The 15,794-nt window shown below is 45.8% G+C and overlaps 1 protein-coding gene across 3 annotated transcripts in view; it reads right to left on the bottom strand.

The window, feature by feature from the left end:
* The window catches only part of ST8SIA5 (ST8 alpha-N-acetyl-neuraminide alpha-2,8-sialyltransferase 5), a 75,236-nt gene that overhangs the window by 29,237 nt on the left and 30,205 nt on the right, over positions 1–15,794 (bottom strand). The window contains exon 2 of one of the 3 annotated variants that reach the window (XM_003784723.1): positions 7,160–7,267. The exons of the other annotated variants lie outside the window; for them this stretch is intronic. Coding sequence (XP_003784771.1) covers positions 7,160–7,267 — 108 coding nt within the window. The remainder of the gene's footprint in view (positions 1–7,159; positions 7,268–15,794) is intronic. 3 annotated transcript variants of the gene reach the window in all.

Genomic DNA, 15,794 nt, shown 5'->3' with positions numbered 1-15,794 from the left:
CCTGAAGCCTAGATTTCCTCTGCCACCCCGCAGCTCTTAGGGCCCCACACCCAGTGCCTAGCACGCTCCCTACAAGAGTGTGCATGTGGTGACCTTATTTTCCAGGCCAAGCCAGGGAGCCCTGAAAAGCCCTCTTTTGTAAAATTCAGCTCAACCACTCAAACTGTCTCCACTAGCATCAGTCAGGGGCCCTACTGCTCCTGGTGGGCCTGAACCACGCCCCCCCCCGCCCCCCCGGGTGCCTGAGCCCCAGAGCCAGGGACACGATTCCGTCTTCCCCTCCCACCCCGGTCAGTCTCCCTGTCTGAAGCACACTCCTTCACTGCGCCTTCCTAGTTCCCACCTACTCGTCCATCAGAGCCAGCCGGGGTCAGCTCTCTTGGCCGCCTTCCTGCCCTCCCTCCTCTGTGCCCTCCTGGGCGCCCCTCCAGCCCTTACCACACTGAAGTGTACACAGCTGCTGCATGGCCTGACTGCATCCTCGACAAGTGGAGAGGGCTTTTCTTCTCCTTCACTTATGGAAGATTTGCTGACCCTCCGCTATGTGCAGGTACTGCTTTAGGTCAGACAGAATACACGGATGGGAAGCCAGACAAAGCCCCACCCTTGTAGAGCTTCCATGAGGGGAGGCAATAAAAATTCAAAATGCCAAGTAGCCATGAGCTCGACAAAAAAAATGCAGGTCGGGGATTGAGGGCTCATGGAAGTGGGGGTGTCAGGGAAGGCCACTCTGGACAGGAGACAGGAATAGAGTACAGAGCCCTATGCAGCTGTGCAGGAAGAACTTTCTGGAGAGGAAGCAGTGAGTAAATACAAGTGTTCTGAAGACAGCAGCTACCCATGTGGCTGGGCAGAGGGGTGACGGGACCCAGAGAAGTGAGCAGACGAGGCAGCCTGGGCCCACAAGCCACCTGTGCCATGGGGGTGCCGCAGGGGAACGTGATCTGATTTAAAGGCCCCTCTGGCTGCTGTGGGAGGACAAAGTGTAAAGGGAGACGGGAAACCAGAGCAGCACGGGCAGGCAGTAGACAGCAAAGGGAGGGGGGAGGGAAGAGACAGACCCAGGAAGTGGTTTAGAGGTGGAAGCAGAGGACATGCTGAAGGGCTAAGATTTGGAAAGGAAAAGAGAAAGAAATCAACAGTAACTCCTACGACTTCAGCTTGAACAGCTAGCAGGGTGAGCCACTTAAGGGGGTGGGAAATGAGTGGTTTGGGATATGGATCAAAAGACTCCTGGCCTTGTCCAGTTTGCTGTGACTCTCAGACATCCAAGTGGACAAAACAGGTCAGCAGTCACATACACACATCCAATGCCCAGGGTACAGTCAGGGCTAGAGATATTCGTTCCAGGACTAGGGACTAGATAAGACACTGGGAGAGAGAGCAAACGGAGGAGGGAAGAAGGCTTAGGACAGGCAGGAAGGCAGCTCCCTCATTTGTCTGTGGCAGAGGACACACTTCTCCCACAACCTTGAATGAGCTGCCCCAAGGAAGAATCCCTCCACCCCTTCATGGGTCAATGCCACCCAATCCAATGAGTATCAAGGAAAAAGAGGATGAAAAAAGGAAGAACCACTGATCTAGCAACTGGGAGGGCCTCAGTGACCTTGATAAGAGTGGATTCAGTGGGACAGATGCCCCACTGGCCTGGGTGGAAACAAGGCTGGATGTGGAAGATGCTGAGGACGGTGCCGTGGAAATCTCAAGGTGACGGAAGTGGAGTGAGTATATGAAGAACTGATTCGGGGGGGGGGTAGGGAGAATGGTATGTCCCCTGACATGTGAAGGGGCAGCTGGAGCAAGAAAAGGCAGATTCCAGTATTCTGTGAGCCTCCAAAAGATAAACTTGAGGGCCCCACTGAGTGCTAGAAAGGAAAGTTTAGCAGGTCCTAACCAGGGGGCCTGCGTGATGGCTGATGGCCTCTTTGTAGTTCCGTGAGCTGCCTTCACCTATCCCAGTGCTGTCTTGGCAGCCAGGGGTTCCAGAGGATGCAGGGATGGAAGGGTCACTAGGTGCCCCGGCCTTGCAAGCATCCCCTCACCTGCTTATCAGGCAGATGTATGATCCTCCCAGCCCACAGCCAACTCCTTCTTCTTTCCAGTCTCCAATTTTTCCCAGCCTCTATATCTTCCCTGAGCCTCCTGCCTTTGCCAAGTGACTGGTATAACTTCTGAAAGGGGGTCACCTTGTCTGAGACCAACCATGAAGCTCCAACAATATGCACAGAAGAAATCTACTTAAATCCAAGGTTCTTTTGATCATAGGGTGATGCCAGGAGCAGAGGGCAGGAATAGAAGATTGAGAGGACTTGGAGAAGAAAAATGAGGAGACCTCGCCCAACCTTGGATGAGCTGCCCCAAGGAAGAATCCCTTGAACCCCTTCATGAGCGCTAGGACCCCAGAGTCACACTACACAGGGTGCTTCAGGTCCACTGCCCACCACCTGGAAGTGACCTAGCTTCAGTGCCTCAGTTTTCTCATCTGTAAAATTGGGGTAATGAAGGTACCCACCTCAAAGGGTCAAGGCTGAGGGTTACTGGGGTAACACAGGTAAGGCACTCAACACAGTGTTGGCACAGAGCTGGCCCCCATGGTGCCCAGCGAGGGGCATCTCTGTTCACATCCAGGCTGAGTCTCCCCTTCCCAGAAGTGCCTCTGACTTGTACACTAAGCTCTTGGGGCACTCGCCATCTGCATCTTGCAGTTTATTACCTAATTATACACTGCCTTGAAACAATTAAGGAGCAATTCACTACAGCTTAATAAAATGCTACCGTGAATCAGACGAGTTCCTTCCAGCTCTAAAATGTGACACTTCCAAGCCCCACATCACACAGTACTAGATGCATACACACAGCGGTCCTCAGGAAGGAGTCTGCCAGCCTAGGCCTTCCACACTCACTCAGCTCCTTCTGTCCTTCTTCCGTGTTCTCTTTTCTCCTGTAGCCGGTGCTACCCTCCCACCTGGGCAGCCTTCTGCACTCCTGCCCTGAAGCCCAGTGGCACAGGGAGAAGGCTATCTCAGCCACAGGCAGCCTGGGCCAACCCTGCTCTAGCCTCAGAGACACATTCCTCAAGTTGCCTTTCCTCACCTCCTCTTGTCAGCCCATCTGAAGGGTAAGACTGGGGGGCCAGCCAGCCAAGGGGCCTGGGGATATGTCCGGAGCATGAGGGGCCAGAGTGCTCAGAAGATGCAGACACAGGAGGTCTAGCCTATTCTCCAAGGCAAGAGGTTCTCAGGGACGTGGGGAATGCCTGTGAAAAAGAAGGGCTTATCTGCACTTGCTGGAGAGTTCTCTAAGGGTGTGATGATAGAAATTGCCCCAAGGACAGATGTATCTCACAGGAGGAGGAGTTAAAGGAGAGTTAGGTGGTCCAAGGCTATCAGAGAAGGCTTCAAGGAGGTGGACACTGGTGGGAGGATAAGGACTTGGATGTGGAGCAGGGCCCTGTTGGCCGAAGTTGAGCAAAGACCTTTGCACTGTGGCTCCAGGCCAAGCCAAAAGTCAGTTCTGACTGCAGGGACAGTGCCTGGGGAACTCCTGCCTCAGCTATCCTCAACCCCTGTGTCTAGGAGGTATTTTCACCTGAATGTCCTGAGGCAGAGCATGCAATGCTGTCCACCCTACAGGACTGAGACCACAGGGGCACTGCTGCCTCCCCTGCCCTCAGAGCAGTCACCCTGGCAACTGGGCCAGACCAGAGGAGTCAAGATTCTAAGCTAGCCAGGGAGGGCAATTACTCTGCCCTTCTCCTTCCCATGTCCCCTCCTAGAAGGGCCTTGCTCTTGAGGGGTGTTCCGGGGGAGTTTCTAGCCAGCGGTGACAGTCGTATGTAATCTGCCCTCCCTGCCACCTTTACTTTTTATATACCCCCCAACCCGGCCTCACCCTGCCAACACTCAAACTTTCCTTCCCCACCCAGTGGCCCAGAACTCTCCAGCTGCTCCATAATCTGTTTTTCTCGAGAGATAATTCTCTGGTAATTGCAATCTGTGAAAGAGTTTATAATTCTAAAGTGTATCCCCTTCCTGGGGATAACTTTTCAAAGACAATGACAGGAGATTCAGGAACACTGAAATTAAAGTTCGCTTTCATGCCCATCTTCCCTGCTTAATTCACTCCTTTATTCAATTCACATTTACTGAGCACCTACTACGTGGCAGGTGCCACCTGGGTGCTGAGCATTCAACAGTGAAAAACATACCACTGCCTCGCTGAGGAGATGGAATTTGAGCAACATGATGAGAAATGTCTTCAAAGACCACCCTTCTGCAATTATAAGAGGTGCTCAATGAGACTTGCAGCCGTCTTTTGTTATCAGTATATATTGAGTTTCACAATTTTTTTTTTTGAGACAGAGTCTCATTCAATCACCTTGGGGTTGAGTGCCGTGACGTCACAGCTCACAACAACCTCCTGGGCTCAAGTGATCCTCTTGCCTCAGCCTCCCAAGTAGCTGGAACTACAGGCACCTGCACAACACCCAGCTATTTTTAGAGATGGGGTCTTGCTCAGGCTGGTCTTGAACTCTTGAGTATTACAATTTTAATAGTTTTTTATTTTCTTAAAATGTGAGTGCATTTTTTGGCACCTTATATAAAAACATTTGCTGATTACACACTATTCCTTGTCCTCTAATTAAAGCAGTTCCCCTAGGGATGCTTACTGGACAACACTTTTGTAGACCTAGACTTGGAATTAAAGTTCCATGTCAGTGTACATTTTATAACTCATGACTTCCCAAGTTAGCCTGGACTTCCCCAGCCTGTGTCCAAAAAGATATGCCCACAGATTTTATGAGCACTATCTGGCCTAGATTTTCTCTGTGGTCTTGTTTGGAGTTTTCCAGACTAGTATTTGGTCTGGCTCCGTTTCCTTGTGGCTTCTGCTTAAGTATACAATGCATGAGTCATTTGCTTTTTACCCCCTTTCTGTCCTCTGTTATATTTGGTACTTCCTGACTTCCCTTCCAACCCTGTTGATAATAAATGATAACAGGTTGCACCCCACTTCAACATACCACACAACTATAGATAGCAAAATCTGGCGTGTACTGAATTATTCAATAGGTGAATAATACCATGAATCTCATCCCATATTCCAGACTTGGAGAGTTGTTAATTAGGACGATGTACTTTGCAAACTTGTTAGGTCCTCCCCCAAGCCCTGCAAATCTGCATTTTAAAGAGGACAGAAGCTGCTCATTTTACTCAGGTAAAAAATCTCCAACATTGCATTCGTTTCTAATTACATTAACCACTAGTTCTCGCATGTGGGAACTATACATATTGCAGTCTTTCATAAGTGGGTGCTTTGGACATCAACTAGAAACTGAAATTTGAAATTGAAATTGTCCCAGAAAAATTTGGAATGTGCAGTCATGACATTTATTCTGTGACTAAGGCAATTCTTGGTCAACTGTCCTGAAGGAAATCAACTAAGCTGGTTATGATGTGGCATAAAGGGCACCTGATTACAAACCCAATTGACAGAGGCTGGCAGTGTCTCTGACCTGCAGGATCCCGGTTGACAGGAAAGGGGAGGCTGGCCTGGGTCACTGTGGGAGAAGAGAAAGAAGAGGGAGAGGAAGGGAGAGGAAGAGAAAGTCACAGGTAACAGAGATGAGAAAGGGAGCAGGAAAGAGGAGGAGAGAGGAAAGAAGTGGAGAAGGAGAAGGGAAAGTGGACCCAGAAAGGGTGACAGGAAGAAAGGGGGTAGGGAAGAATGAAAAGAGAGTGAGAGGGGAAGAGAAGCTAGAGATAAAATTGCGGAAAGAGGAAGAGAAGACAAAAGATGCTGGGAAGTTAGGACGGGAGCCCAGGAGATGATTCCAGTCTCTGCTGGGGGATGTCTGCCCAGAAACAGCTCCCAGGAGCCTGTCCTCCCGCTCACTTGACTAGCATTTTCTAGCCAAAACCTTTCAACAGACTCTTCAGGAACCTTTGAGGGGGTGTGAGGGTGGGAGGGGCAGACACTTGCTGATTTATCTAGACCACCCCTCTGATGGGAGGGTCACACAGCAGACAGGCCATTTGGAGGCTCAACCTTTGAAGGGTAACCATGGACCACTCACACAATCCCCACCCCATGACGTCCCAGGGCCCAGCAGCTGCCCAGGGATCCCTCCACACTTACATGGAAAGAAGGCCACCCTCAGGCCTAGCTGTGGCATGTGGCCATATCCACACCCTCAGGCCTGTCTGTGGACACTTACTTAAAAAAGTATTGAACAAACCCACATATTGGAGAGTCCTAAAAAAATCATCAGTTCTCTCTGCAGGGTCAATGTAATATTTGGGTGTCAAAATTACCAGCAACAGAAACATAGTCCTCTCTTCCAGGGAAATGGATCTATGAGTGAGTCTCTATTTAGAAATCCAAAAATTAAGGGACCAAAAGCTTAATCAGCCCCTGGGAACCCTTAGCTGGAAGGTGCCAGCCACACACAGTTCCTAGCAGATGGAGCATCCCACCTTGTCTGCAAAAGTTCCCATGAAGCCCTCCCTGCAACAAGTGTACCACACCTGTGATGCCCCATAGTCATTCATTCAACAACTATTCCTGAACACCTACCTACTCCTGAATACGCGGAGTGCCCTTAGTTACTGATTTTGTCTCCAAACGCTACAACAGATCAAGAGGAAATAACCAGGTGACGGTACCAGGTATGTCAGGTATCAGTGTCACCTTGATGGAAATGGTTCTGTCCCAGCCAAGGGTGGCCTCTCCTTTGGGCCAGAGCAGGGACTGCCTAGACAGTGGACTCCTGCCTGACACCCACCCCCTGCTGCCACTCACCCACACACACACCTACACATGCTTGCCAGCTAATATGTAGTATCCCAAATTCCTGCAGCAATACAGAAACTTTTGTCCCTCCCCTCAAGTGGAGGTTTGAGACCAAGACTTCCCCTATCATCCCTAGAAGGGCTAGTGAGTCCTTGCTTTGTGGTAGTTGGATCCCCCTCATCCTTTGACTCCACTCACCCTGCAAGTTAAAGGAGAGAGGTGGGAACACCAAAAGCAGTGAGGTTTGAGCCACTGGAATAAGCCTGCTTCTTCTCTATTGCACAGTGTCCACTCTGGGTGGGAAGGTGCTACAGGATCACTTCAAGTCTGCCTTCCCCCCTCCCTGGCCATTCACTGGGGTCTGTACCTGGAGCTGGAGTCACTGCCGCTCTGCACTGCCGGGTCGTCCGTGACATTAAAGAGCCCCGTCCAATTGGCCAGCTGGTCATCACTCTGCCAACCAAACTGGAGGCCTCTGGCAAGAAAACGAGGCAGTTGGTACTCAGGCTCAATTGCTGGGTTATGCCTGTCTACCAGAGAGCCACATTCTGTCATCCTGCCCAAGGGACACCTCACCTTGACTGTGCACTTAATGGAGATGCTGGTAATGACTCCAACCACGAGGATGATGTAATAACCCACAGCCCTTTCGGCTATTGTCCACTCTCCACACCTGTTCCCCCACTTCTTCTTCACCCACAGAGCTGAGACTACACATTTCAAACACAGGGAAGCTGAGGCTTAGCAAGATTAAGGTCAATGAGCTCTTCCCCCTCCTACATGGTGCCATCTTCCAATTTCCGCCCCTGGAGACTTAAGCTGGAAGAACCCCAGCTCCCCAGAACTTTGTCCTCCTCAGAAGCCAGACACACTTTAGAGATTTCAATGAAATCTACAGTTTTCCAACGTGTAAGGAAAACCCCTGGTTTGAGGCGATAAGCTCCAGCACATCTGCCTAAATTCCCTCCCTCAAACTCACCAAATGACAGCAAAGGAATAAACACCAACATGGCATAGTGAGGAGGACATCAGAGGGGCAAGAACATGCCTGAAACTGAAAAGCAAAGGGGTGATGGACAGAGGCTGTGGATTAGAAGCCTGACTACCTACAAAAAGCAGATCTACTCAGGAAGGCTCAAAATAGAAGTCCTCTGGCACTGCAGGTGGAGTGCAAACAGAGCTGAGAGCAGAAGGAGGGTTTGGAGTCTATAGAAGCAGTCAGACGACCCTTCCCCCAGCCCCTGCACGCCCTCATACTAGATCCCCTTCCTAAGCCCAAGCGGTCTGGCCACCCTGCCTGCCCACCCCAGATGGCAGGAGGTTTACTCTCTGGGGAGGCTAAGCCAGGGAAGACCTGCACCGTTTTTCTCACATACAAAGACTAAACCAGAAGCAGCCACCTGTGGCTGAAAGTCAGCTTACTGAGTGTGCCCAACTTCAGAATGCAGGGCCACCCACCTGCCCCTATCCTACAGGTGGGACCATGGATGGGTTTCTCAGGAGGGAAACTGACCCCAGCTCAAGAGAAACAGATGTGGAAGAAGGGGCTGGTGCTCACCTGCTCACCCCAGGACAGGTTTTCTAAAGCTGGCACTCTGGGAATCCAGGGCTGGCTGGTTCTTTGCTGTCTGACAGTCCTGTGCATTGTAGAATGTTGAGCAATGTCCCTGGTCTTTACCACAAAACGCCAGTAGCACCTTGCCCCCACTCTCCTGTAGTGCTGATCAAAAATGTCTCCAGACATTGCCAAATGTCCTCTGGGGGCAAAATCACCCAGGTTGAGAACCACCGTCTACCACAAGGCACAGAGCTTCCAAGGAACCTTCTAGTGACTGGTTGGCCCTTAAATATGTATAGCTATTAGAGAACACAGACATGAGAACATTTCATGAAGAAAGCTTTAACTTGAAAGCCAGGAAACAAAACAAATGACAACAAGAAACTCCAGGGAAAAGAAACAAATGAAAAAATCAGGAAAAAAGTTTAATAAAACTCTCAATAATAAACAGCCTACAGGCAGAAGACGAGCCAGCAGATGGTTGTGGAGCTGGGAACTGATCCATCCGCAGCCCCACTGATAAGCTGAATCTGTGCACTTCCCCCAGCCTCTGTTCCCATTTTTCAAGTGAGGAGAACCATCTCAGATGTCTCCAAAGTCCTTGACCAAAGTTATCATAGAGCTGAGCCTTCTCCTCTGATGCCCCCAACTCCCTTCTCAGAAGTCGAGCTTGCATCCCACATGTGAGTTCGCTTCGTGTAGCCAGGCACTGGGCTGAGGAGGCCCCTCAAGGCTCTGCCTGCAGACAGCTGCATCCATGTGGTGCTCAGTGGATGCCTTGCTGACTCCCTCCTCATACCCTCTAGTCTCCACAGCTCAGAGGAGCTCGGCTTAGAAGAGGAACAGGCACAACTCCCAGGGGAAAGCCTAAAGCCAAAGTGAAATGCCTGTGCAGGTCTTAGTCCTTCCAGAAAAGAGCAGCGCTACAGTTTTGTTTCAATTGAACAGTTATTTACTTCAGAGACAGGGCCTTGCTCTGTTGCCCAGGTTGGAGTACAGTGGCATCATCACGGCTCACAGCAATGTCAAACTCCTGGGCTCAAGCCATTCTCCTGCCTCAGCCTCTTGAGTAACTGGGACTATAGGTGTCTGCTACCAGAGACTCAGTGCAGAGACTCAGCTAATTTTTAAAAGTTTTTTGTAGCAATGCAGTGTCCCTATATTGCCCAGGCTGCTATCAAACTCCTGGCCTCAAACGATCCTCTCACCTCAGCCTCCCCAAGTGCCACGATTACAGGTGTGAGTCACTATGCTGAGCCTATTTATTTATAGATGCAGGTAGGTTTCATTTCAAAAAGTTCAGTAGGTTATTTCTTGGAGAGAATGTTGGTTTTGTTTATTTGGAAAGGAGACATTGTTGAGCACCTACTAGGAACCAGGCCTTTTATCTAAGTGATGTCATCCAGAAAGTGTCGTTACCTGGAAATTTGCTTGCCCAGTATCCAAGGCTAACAAGTGGACAAGCTAAGATTTAAACCTAGGGTAGTCTGACTTTAAAGGCTTCTACTTCTAAAAGCCTTTTCTTGGTCATCTAGAGGTAATAATAATAATAATATTTCCACCTGGGATTTTGCAAATTATCTGGTTCACAAGAATATTCAAATCAATTCCCAGCCCAGGGGTCTGCTATGAAACACACAGGCTCGGTTCTGCACCCATAACTCAGTAGTTAGGGTGCCAGCCACATACACTGGGGCTGGTGGGTTCAAACTTGACCTAGGTCTGCTAAATAACAATGACAACTACAACAATAACAACAAAAGAATAGCTAGGTGTTGTGGTAGGCACCTGTAGTCCCCGCTACTTGGGAGGTTGAGGCAAGAGAATCACATAAGCCCAAGAGTTTGAGGTTGCTGTGACGTCACAGCGCTCTACTAAGGGCAACAAAATGAGACTCTGTCTCAAAAATAAAACAAAGAAAGAAATAAAGAAACACAGAGACTCTTTAAAAAACAGCCAGGCCAGCAAGATCCCTTCCCATGGAATGCACAAGGGGTCAGCTAGCCACTGTTACTCTTCCACCCACACTAAGATGCCATGTCCCTCAGAGCTCCTGAAGCAAGGAACTACTGGGCAAGAAATAAGATGACATGGAAAGGTACTCAGGTAACCATAGCAACAGCAAGACTGCAAGCAGGAAAAGCCTTACCTGTGGGCTGTTTTGGGTTTTTTGGACTTGGACGCTTGATTGAACTGCCTTGAAAGATCTTGGGCGGGTATGCAGACAACTTTGGGCATTGTCTGGGGCCCCCAGACTGAGCTGCTGCGCCAGAAGGAGCTAATATCATTCAGCTGTGGGTTGCCCAGACAGCCTCTGTGGGGGAGCTGCCCCTGCGGGTTACACTGTGGGGATCGCTGGGAGACCTTAGGCAAGTAATCTAGTGATGAGCTGCCCAAAGGTGGGGGACTGAGATGCTGGGGAAGAGTAAAGATCTAAGTGTTTGGCAGATTACAGCTTTCGCTCTTGGGGGCCTAGAGTGAGATGAGTTTATTGTACTAAATAAGCAGGCAGCCACACCAGGAGAGATCCCAGCAATAAGGGCTTTCCTTGGAAAGCTTCTGCTTAGCCGAGGTTCACAGTTTAGACTGTCTTTTAAGCGGGCTTAGGAGACTTCTGTGCTCCCAAGCCTGTGGGGTCTGAGAAATCAGCAGAGGCCTCCAGTCTCCATCTCATACAGCTGTATCAACATTGTGATTAACATCTCATACCTCAGAAGATCACCTGTTGCCGAGACAATATTCAGCAAGATATATACACTGTCTTGGTGTTTTGGTTTTGGGGTTTTTTGTTTGGTGGTGTTTTTTTTTTTTTCTTAATTTCAACATTTTTCCTCTACATTTTTCTTTTTTTCCTTTTTTTCCCTTTTTTGTTCACTATTCTAGTTTAAATACCATCTTCCATTTTTGCTTTCTTTAACAATTAGAACTTCACTTTTGCTAGTGTTTCTGCCCCTATTATTTGCCCCCCCCCCCAATTTTATCCTGTAAGGGTTTTTGTTTGTTTCAGTTTGAATTATAATATTTTTGTCTTTCCTCTCTACCTGGTGGAGGTGGGGTACTGTGTCTGATCAGGCTGGCAAAGAGCTGCTGACCTCAAGGGAACCACCCAACTCAGTACCCCCAGAGGTTGGGGATTTTTAAGGTGGGGTCATAGTCCCCTACTATACACCTATATTACTCCTGTCTCCTTCTTTCAGTGCCTTTCTTCTTTTTACCAGTATTTCCTTTTACTCACCCTCTCTTCTTTCTCTTTTTTCTTTCTTTTTGAAATCTTTTTTCCCTTCTTGCTCTTCAATCTTTTCATCCTTCTGGTCCCATACCAAAAGAACTCATTAAAGCTTTAGGCCAGAGGCACAATAATTTAAAGAGCAAGAGGAAGTGAAAGGAGAATTAGGGCAAAGAAACAGATACAAGGAAACACTTATGAAGAAGAATCAGCAGAAAAATCCTGGCAACATGAAATACCAGTCCAGAGCAACACCTTCAAGGGACCATGAGGTAGCTACAGTAGACGATTACACCTATAAACAAATGTTAGAAATGACAGAAGGGGAATTTAAAATACAAATGATGAAAACAATAAAGGAAATTGCTGAGAAAGTGGAAAACAACTAAAAAACAATGAAGGAAATTGCTGAGAAAGTGGAAAATAACCAAAAGTAAATCCAAAAACAGAATCAAATAAGAGATGAATGATATGAAGAATATAGAAAGGATATAGCAGAGCTGAAGGAACTGAAGTAGTCAACTAGGGAACCTAAAGATGTAATAGAAAGAATCAACAACAGATTAGATCATGCATAAGAAAGAATCTCAGAGGTAGAGGATAAAGCTCTTGAGATAACTCAGATAGTTAAAGAGGCAGAAAAAAAGAGAGAGAAAGCAGAAATTCACTGACAGAATTATGGGACTTTATGAAGCATTCAAACATACAAGTTATAGGTATCCCAGAATGGGAAGAAGAATGCCCCCAGAGGAATGGAAGCCATTCTAGAGAATATGACAAATGAAAATTTCCTAAATATCACCAAAGATTCTGACATACTCCTTTCAGAGGGATATTGGTCCCCTGGTCACCTCAACTCAAATAGAGCTTCTCCAAGACACATTGTGATGAATCTATCTAAAGTGAAGATAAGAGAAAAAATTTTGCAAGCTGCCAGGAGTAAGCACCTACTCACTTACAGAGGCAAATCCATCAGGGTGACTGCGGACTTCTCTAATGAAACTTTTCAAGCCAGAAGACAATGGTCACCTACCTTTAATCTAATTAAACAGAACAATTTCCAGCCCAGAATTCTATATCCCACTAAGCTAAGCTTTAAAATTGACAGAGAAATCAAATCTTTTACTGACATGCAAACATTGAGGAAATTTGCCACAACAAGACCAGCTTTACAGGAAATACTTTCAACCTCTTCTACACACTGATCATCACAATGGATCTTCAGTAAAGTAAACACCCAGAAATTAAAGGACAGAATCTAGCTTCCACAATGATGCAAAAGACAAAACTAAGCAATGGACTTCCGCATAATAAGATAAATAGAATGCTACCACACTTATCAGTTATCTCAATTATGTCAGTGGCTTGAATTCCCCACTACAGAGGCATAGATTGGCTGATGGAATTAAAAAACACAAGGCATCTATTTGCTATCTGCAGGAAACACACTTCACAAATATTCTCCAAAATTGATCATATCCTAGGACACAAAATAAACCTCAAAAGAAGACAAATCAAAAGACAAATTAAAACTCAGAGTTAAGGGTTAGAAGTTATTTTTTCAGGCAAACAGAATTCAGAAGAAAAGAGGGGTTGCAATCTTATTTTCAGATACATGTAGATTTAAAGCAACTAAAGTCAAAAAAGGCAGTGATGGTCACTTCATATTGGTCAAGAGAAATTTTATAACAAGACATTTCCATTCTAAATATTTATGCACCCACTTTAAATGCTCCCAGATTCTTGAAACAGACCTTACTTAGTCTGAGCAATATGACATCCTATAACACCATGATAACAGGGGACTTTAACACCCCTCTCTCAGAGCTGGACAGATTCTCTAAACAGAAATTAAACAAAGATATTAGGGTCTTAAATGAGACCCTAGAACAACTGTGCTTGATAGACGTATATAGAACACTCCATTCTTCTCATTGTCCCATGGAACATTCTCCAAAATTGATCATATCCTAGGACACAAAATAAACCCCAACAGAATCCAAAGAATTGAAATTTTACCTTGCATCTTCTCAGACAACAAGGCACCAAAAGTGGAACTCAACTCCAACAAAAATGTTCCACCTCACACAAAGGCATGGAAGTTGAACAATCTTATGCTGAATGACAGTTGGGTGCAGGAAGAAATAAAAAAGGAAATCACTGTTGAGTATAACAACAATGAAGATACAAGTGACCAAACCTATGGGATATAGCAAAAGCAGTCCTGAGAGGAAAATTTATCAGTTTAGAAGCCTACATTCAAAAAACAGAAAGAGAATGCACCAACGAACTCACAATCCATCTTATGGAATTGGAAAAAGAAGAACAATCTAAGTCTAAACGCTGCATAAGAAAAGAAATATCCAAAATTAAATCAGAGATTAATGAAATTGAAAACAAAAGAATCATTCAGAAAATTAATAAAACAAGGAGTTGGTTTTTAGAAAAAAATAAATATAATAGATAAACCTTTAGCCAGACTAACTAGAAATAAAAAAGTAAAATCTCTAGTAACCTCAACCAGAAATGATAAAGGGGAAATAACAACTGATGCCACAGAGATACAAGAAATTATCTCTAAAGACTACCAGAAATTTGACAATGTGAAGGAAGTGGATCAATATTGGGAATTACACCCTCTCCCAAGACTTAGCCTGGATGAAATAGATCTCCTGAACAGACCAATTTCAAGCACTGAGATCAAAGAAACAATAAAAAATATCCCAACAAAAAAATGCCCTGGTCCGGATGGCTTCACACCCGAATTCTATCAAACCTTCAAAGAAGAGCTTATTCCTATATTGCAGAAATTATTCCAAAAAATTGAGAGGTAAGGAATCTTCCCCCAACATGTTCTATGAAGCAAACATCACTCTGATACCAAAACAAGGAAAAGACCCAACCATAAAGGAGAACTTTAGATCAATTTCACTAGTAAATATAGATGCAAAAATTCTCAACAAAATCCTAGCCAATAGATTACAGCTTATCATCAAAAAAGTCATACATCATGATCAAGTAGGTTTCATCCCAGGGATGCAAGGCTGGTTTAATATACATAAATCCATAAACGTTATTCACCATATCAACAGAAGCCAAAACAAAGCCCATATGATCTTCTCAATAGATGCAAAAAAAGCATCGATAAAATTCAGCATCCTTTTTTAATTATAATAATAATTATTATTATTATTTGCAGTTTCTGGCCGGAGCTGGGTTTGAACCTGCCATCTCCAGCATATGGGGGCAGTGCCCTACTCTTTTTTGAGCCACAGGCGCTGCCCCTCAGCATCCTTTTTTAGTTATAACACTGAAGAGTTTAGGCACAGGTGGCACATTTCTTAAACTGATTCAAACTATCTATGACAAACACAAAGCTAATATTTTACTGAATGGAGTTAAACTGAAAGCTTCTCCACTTAGTACTGGAACCAGACAAGGTTGTCCTCTGTCACCATTACTATTCAACATAGCGTTGGAAGTGCTAGCCCATACAATTAGGCAAGACAAGAAAATAAAGGGCATCCAAATGGGAGCAGAGGAGGTCAAACTCTCCCTCTCTGCTGATGATATGATTTTATACTTAGAGAACCCCAAAGACTCAACCACAAGACTCTTGGAAGTCATCAAAAAGTACATTAATGTCTCAGGATATAAAATCAATGTCCACAAGTCAGTTGCCTTTGTATATGCCAACAACAGCCAAGATGAGAGGCTAATAAAGGACACAACTCCCTTCACCATAGCCCCAAATAAAATGAAATACTTAGGAATATACCTAACAAAAGAGGTGAAGGACCTCTATAAAGAAAATTATGAAACCCTAAGAAAGAAAATAGCAGAGGACTTTAACAAATAAAAGAACATAACATGCTCATGGCTGGGAAGAATCAACATTGTTAAAATGTCTATCCTTCCCAGAGCAATCTACCGATTTAACACCATCCCTATTAAAATACCAACATCCTATTTTCAAAACTTGGAAAAAATCATTCTGCATTTTGTATGGAACCAAAAAAAATAAAAACCTGTATAGCTAAGGCAGTTCTTAGTAATAAAAACAAAGCTGAGGACATCACCATACCAGATTTTAGGCTGTACTACAAGGCCACAGTGGTCAAGACAGCATGGTACTGGCACAAAAATAGAGACATAGACATTTGGAATCAAATAGAAAACCAGGAAATGAAACCAACAACTTACAACCACCTAATCTTC

This window comes from Otolemur garnettii, unplaced genomic scaffold (assembly GCF_000181295.1).
Source record: "Otolemur garnettii isolate 467f Iridium unplaced genomic scaffold, OtoGar3 scaffold00012, whole genome shotgun sequence".
NCBI lineage: Eukaryota > Metazoa > Chordata > Mammalia > Primates > Galagidae > Otolemur > Otolemur garnettii.
Note: the sequence above shows the minus strand (reverse complement) of the source record. Positions and strands in the feature narration are given on the sequence as shown.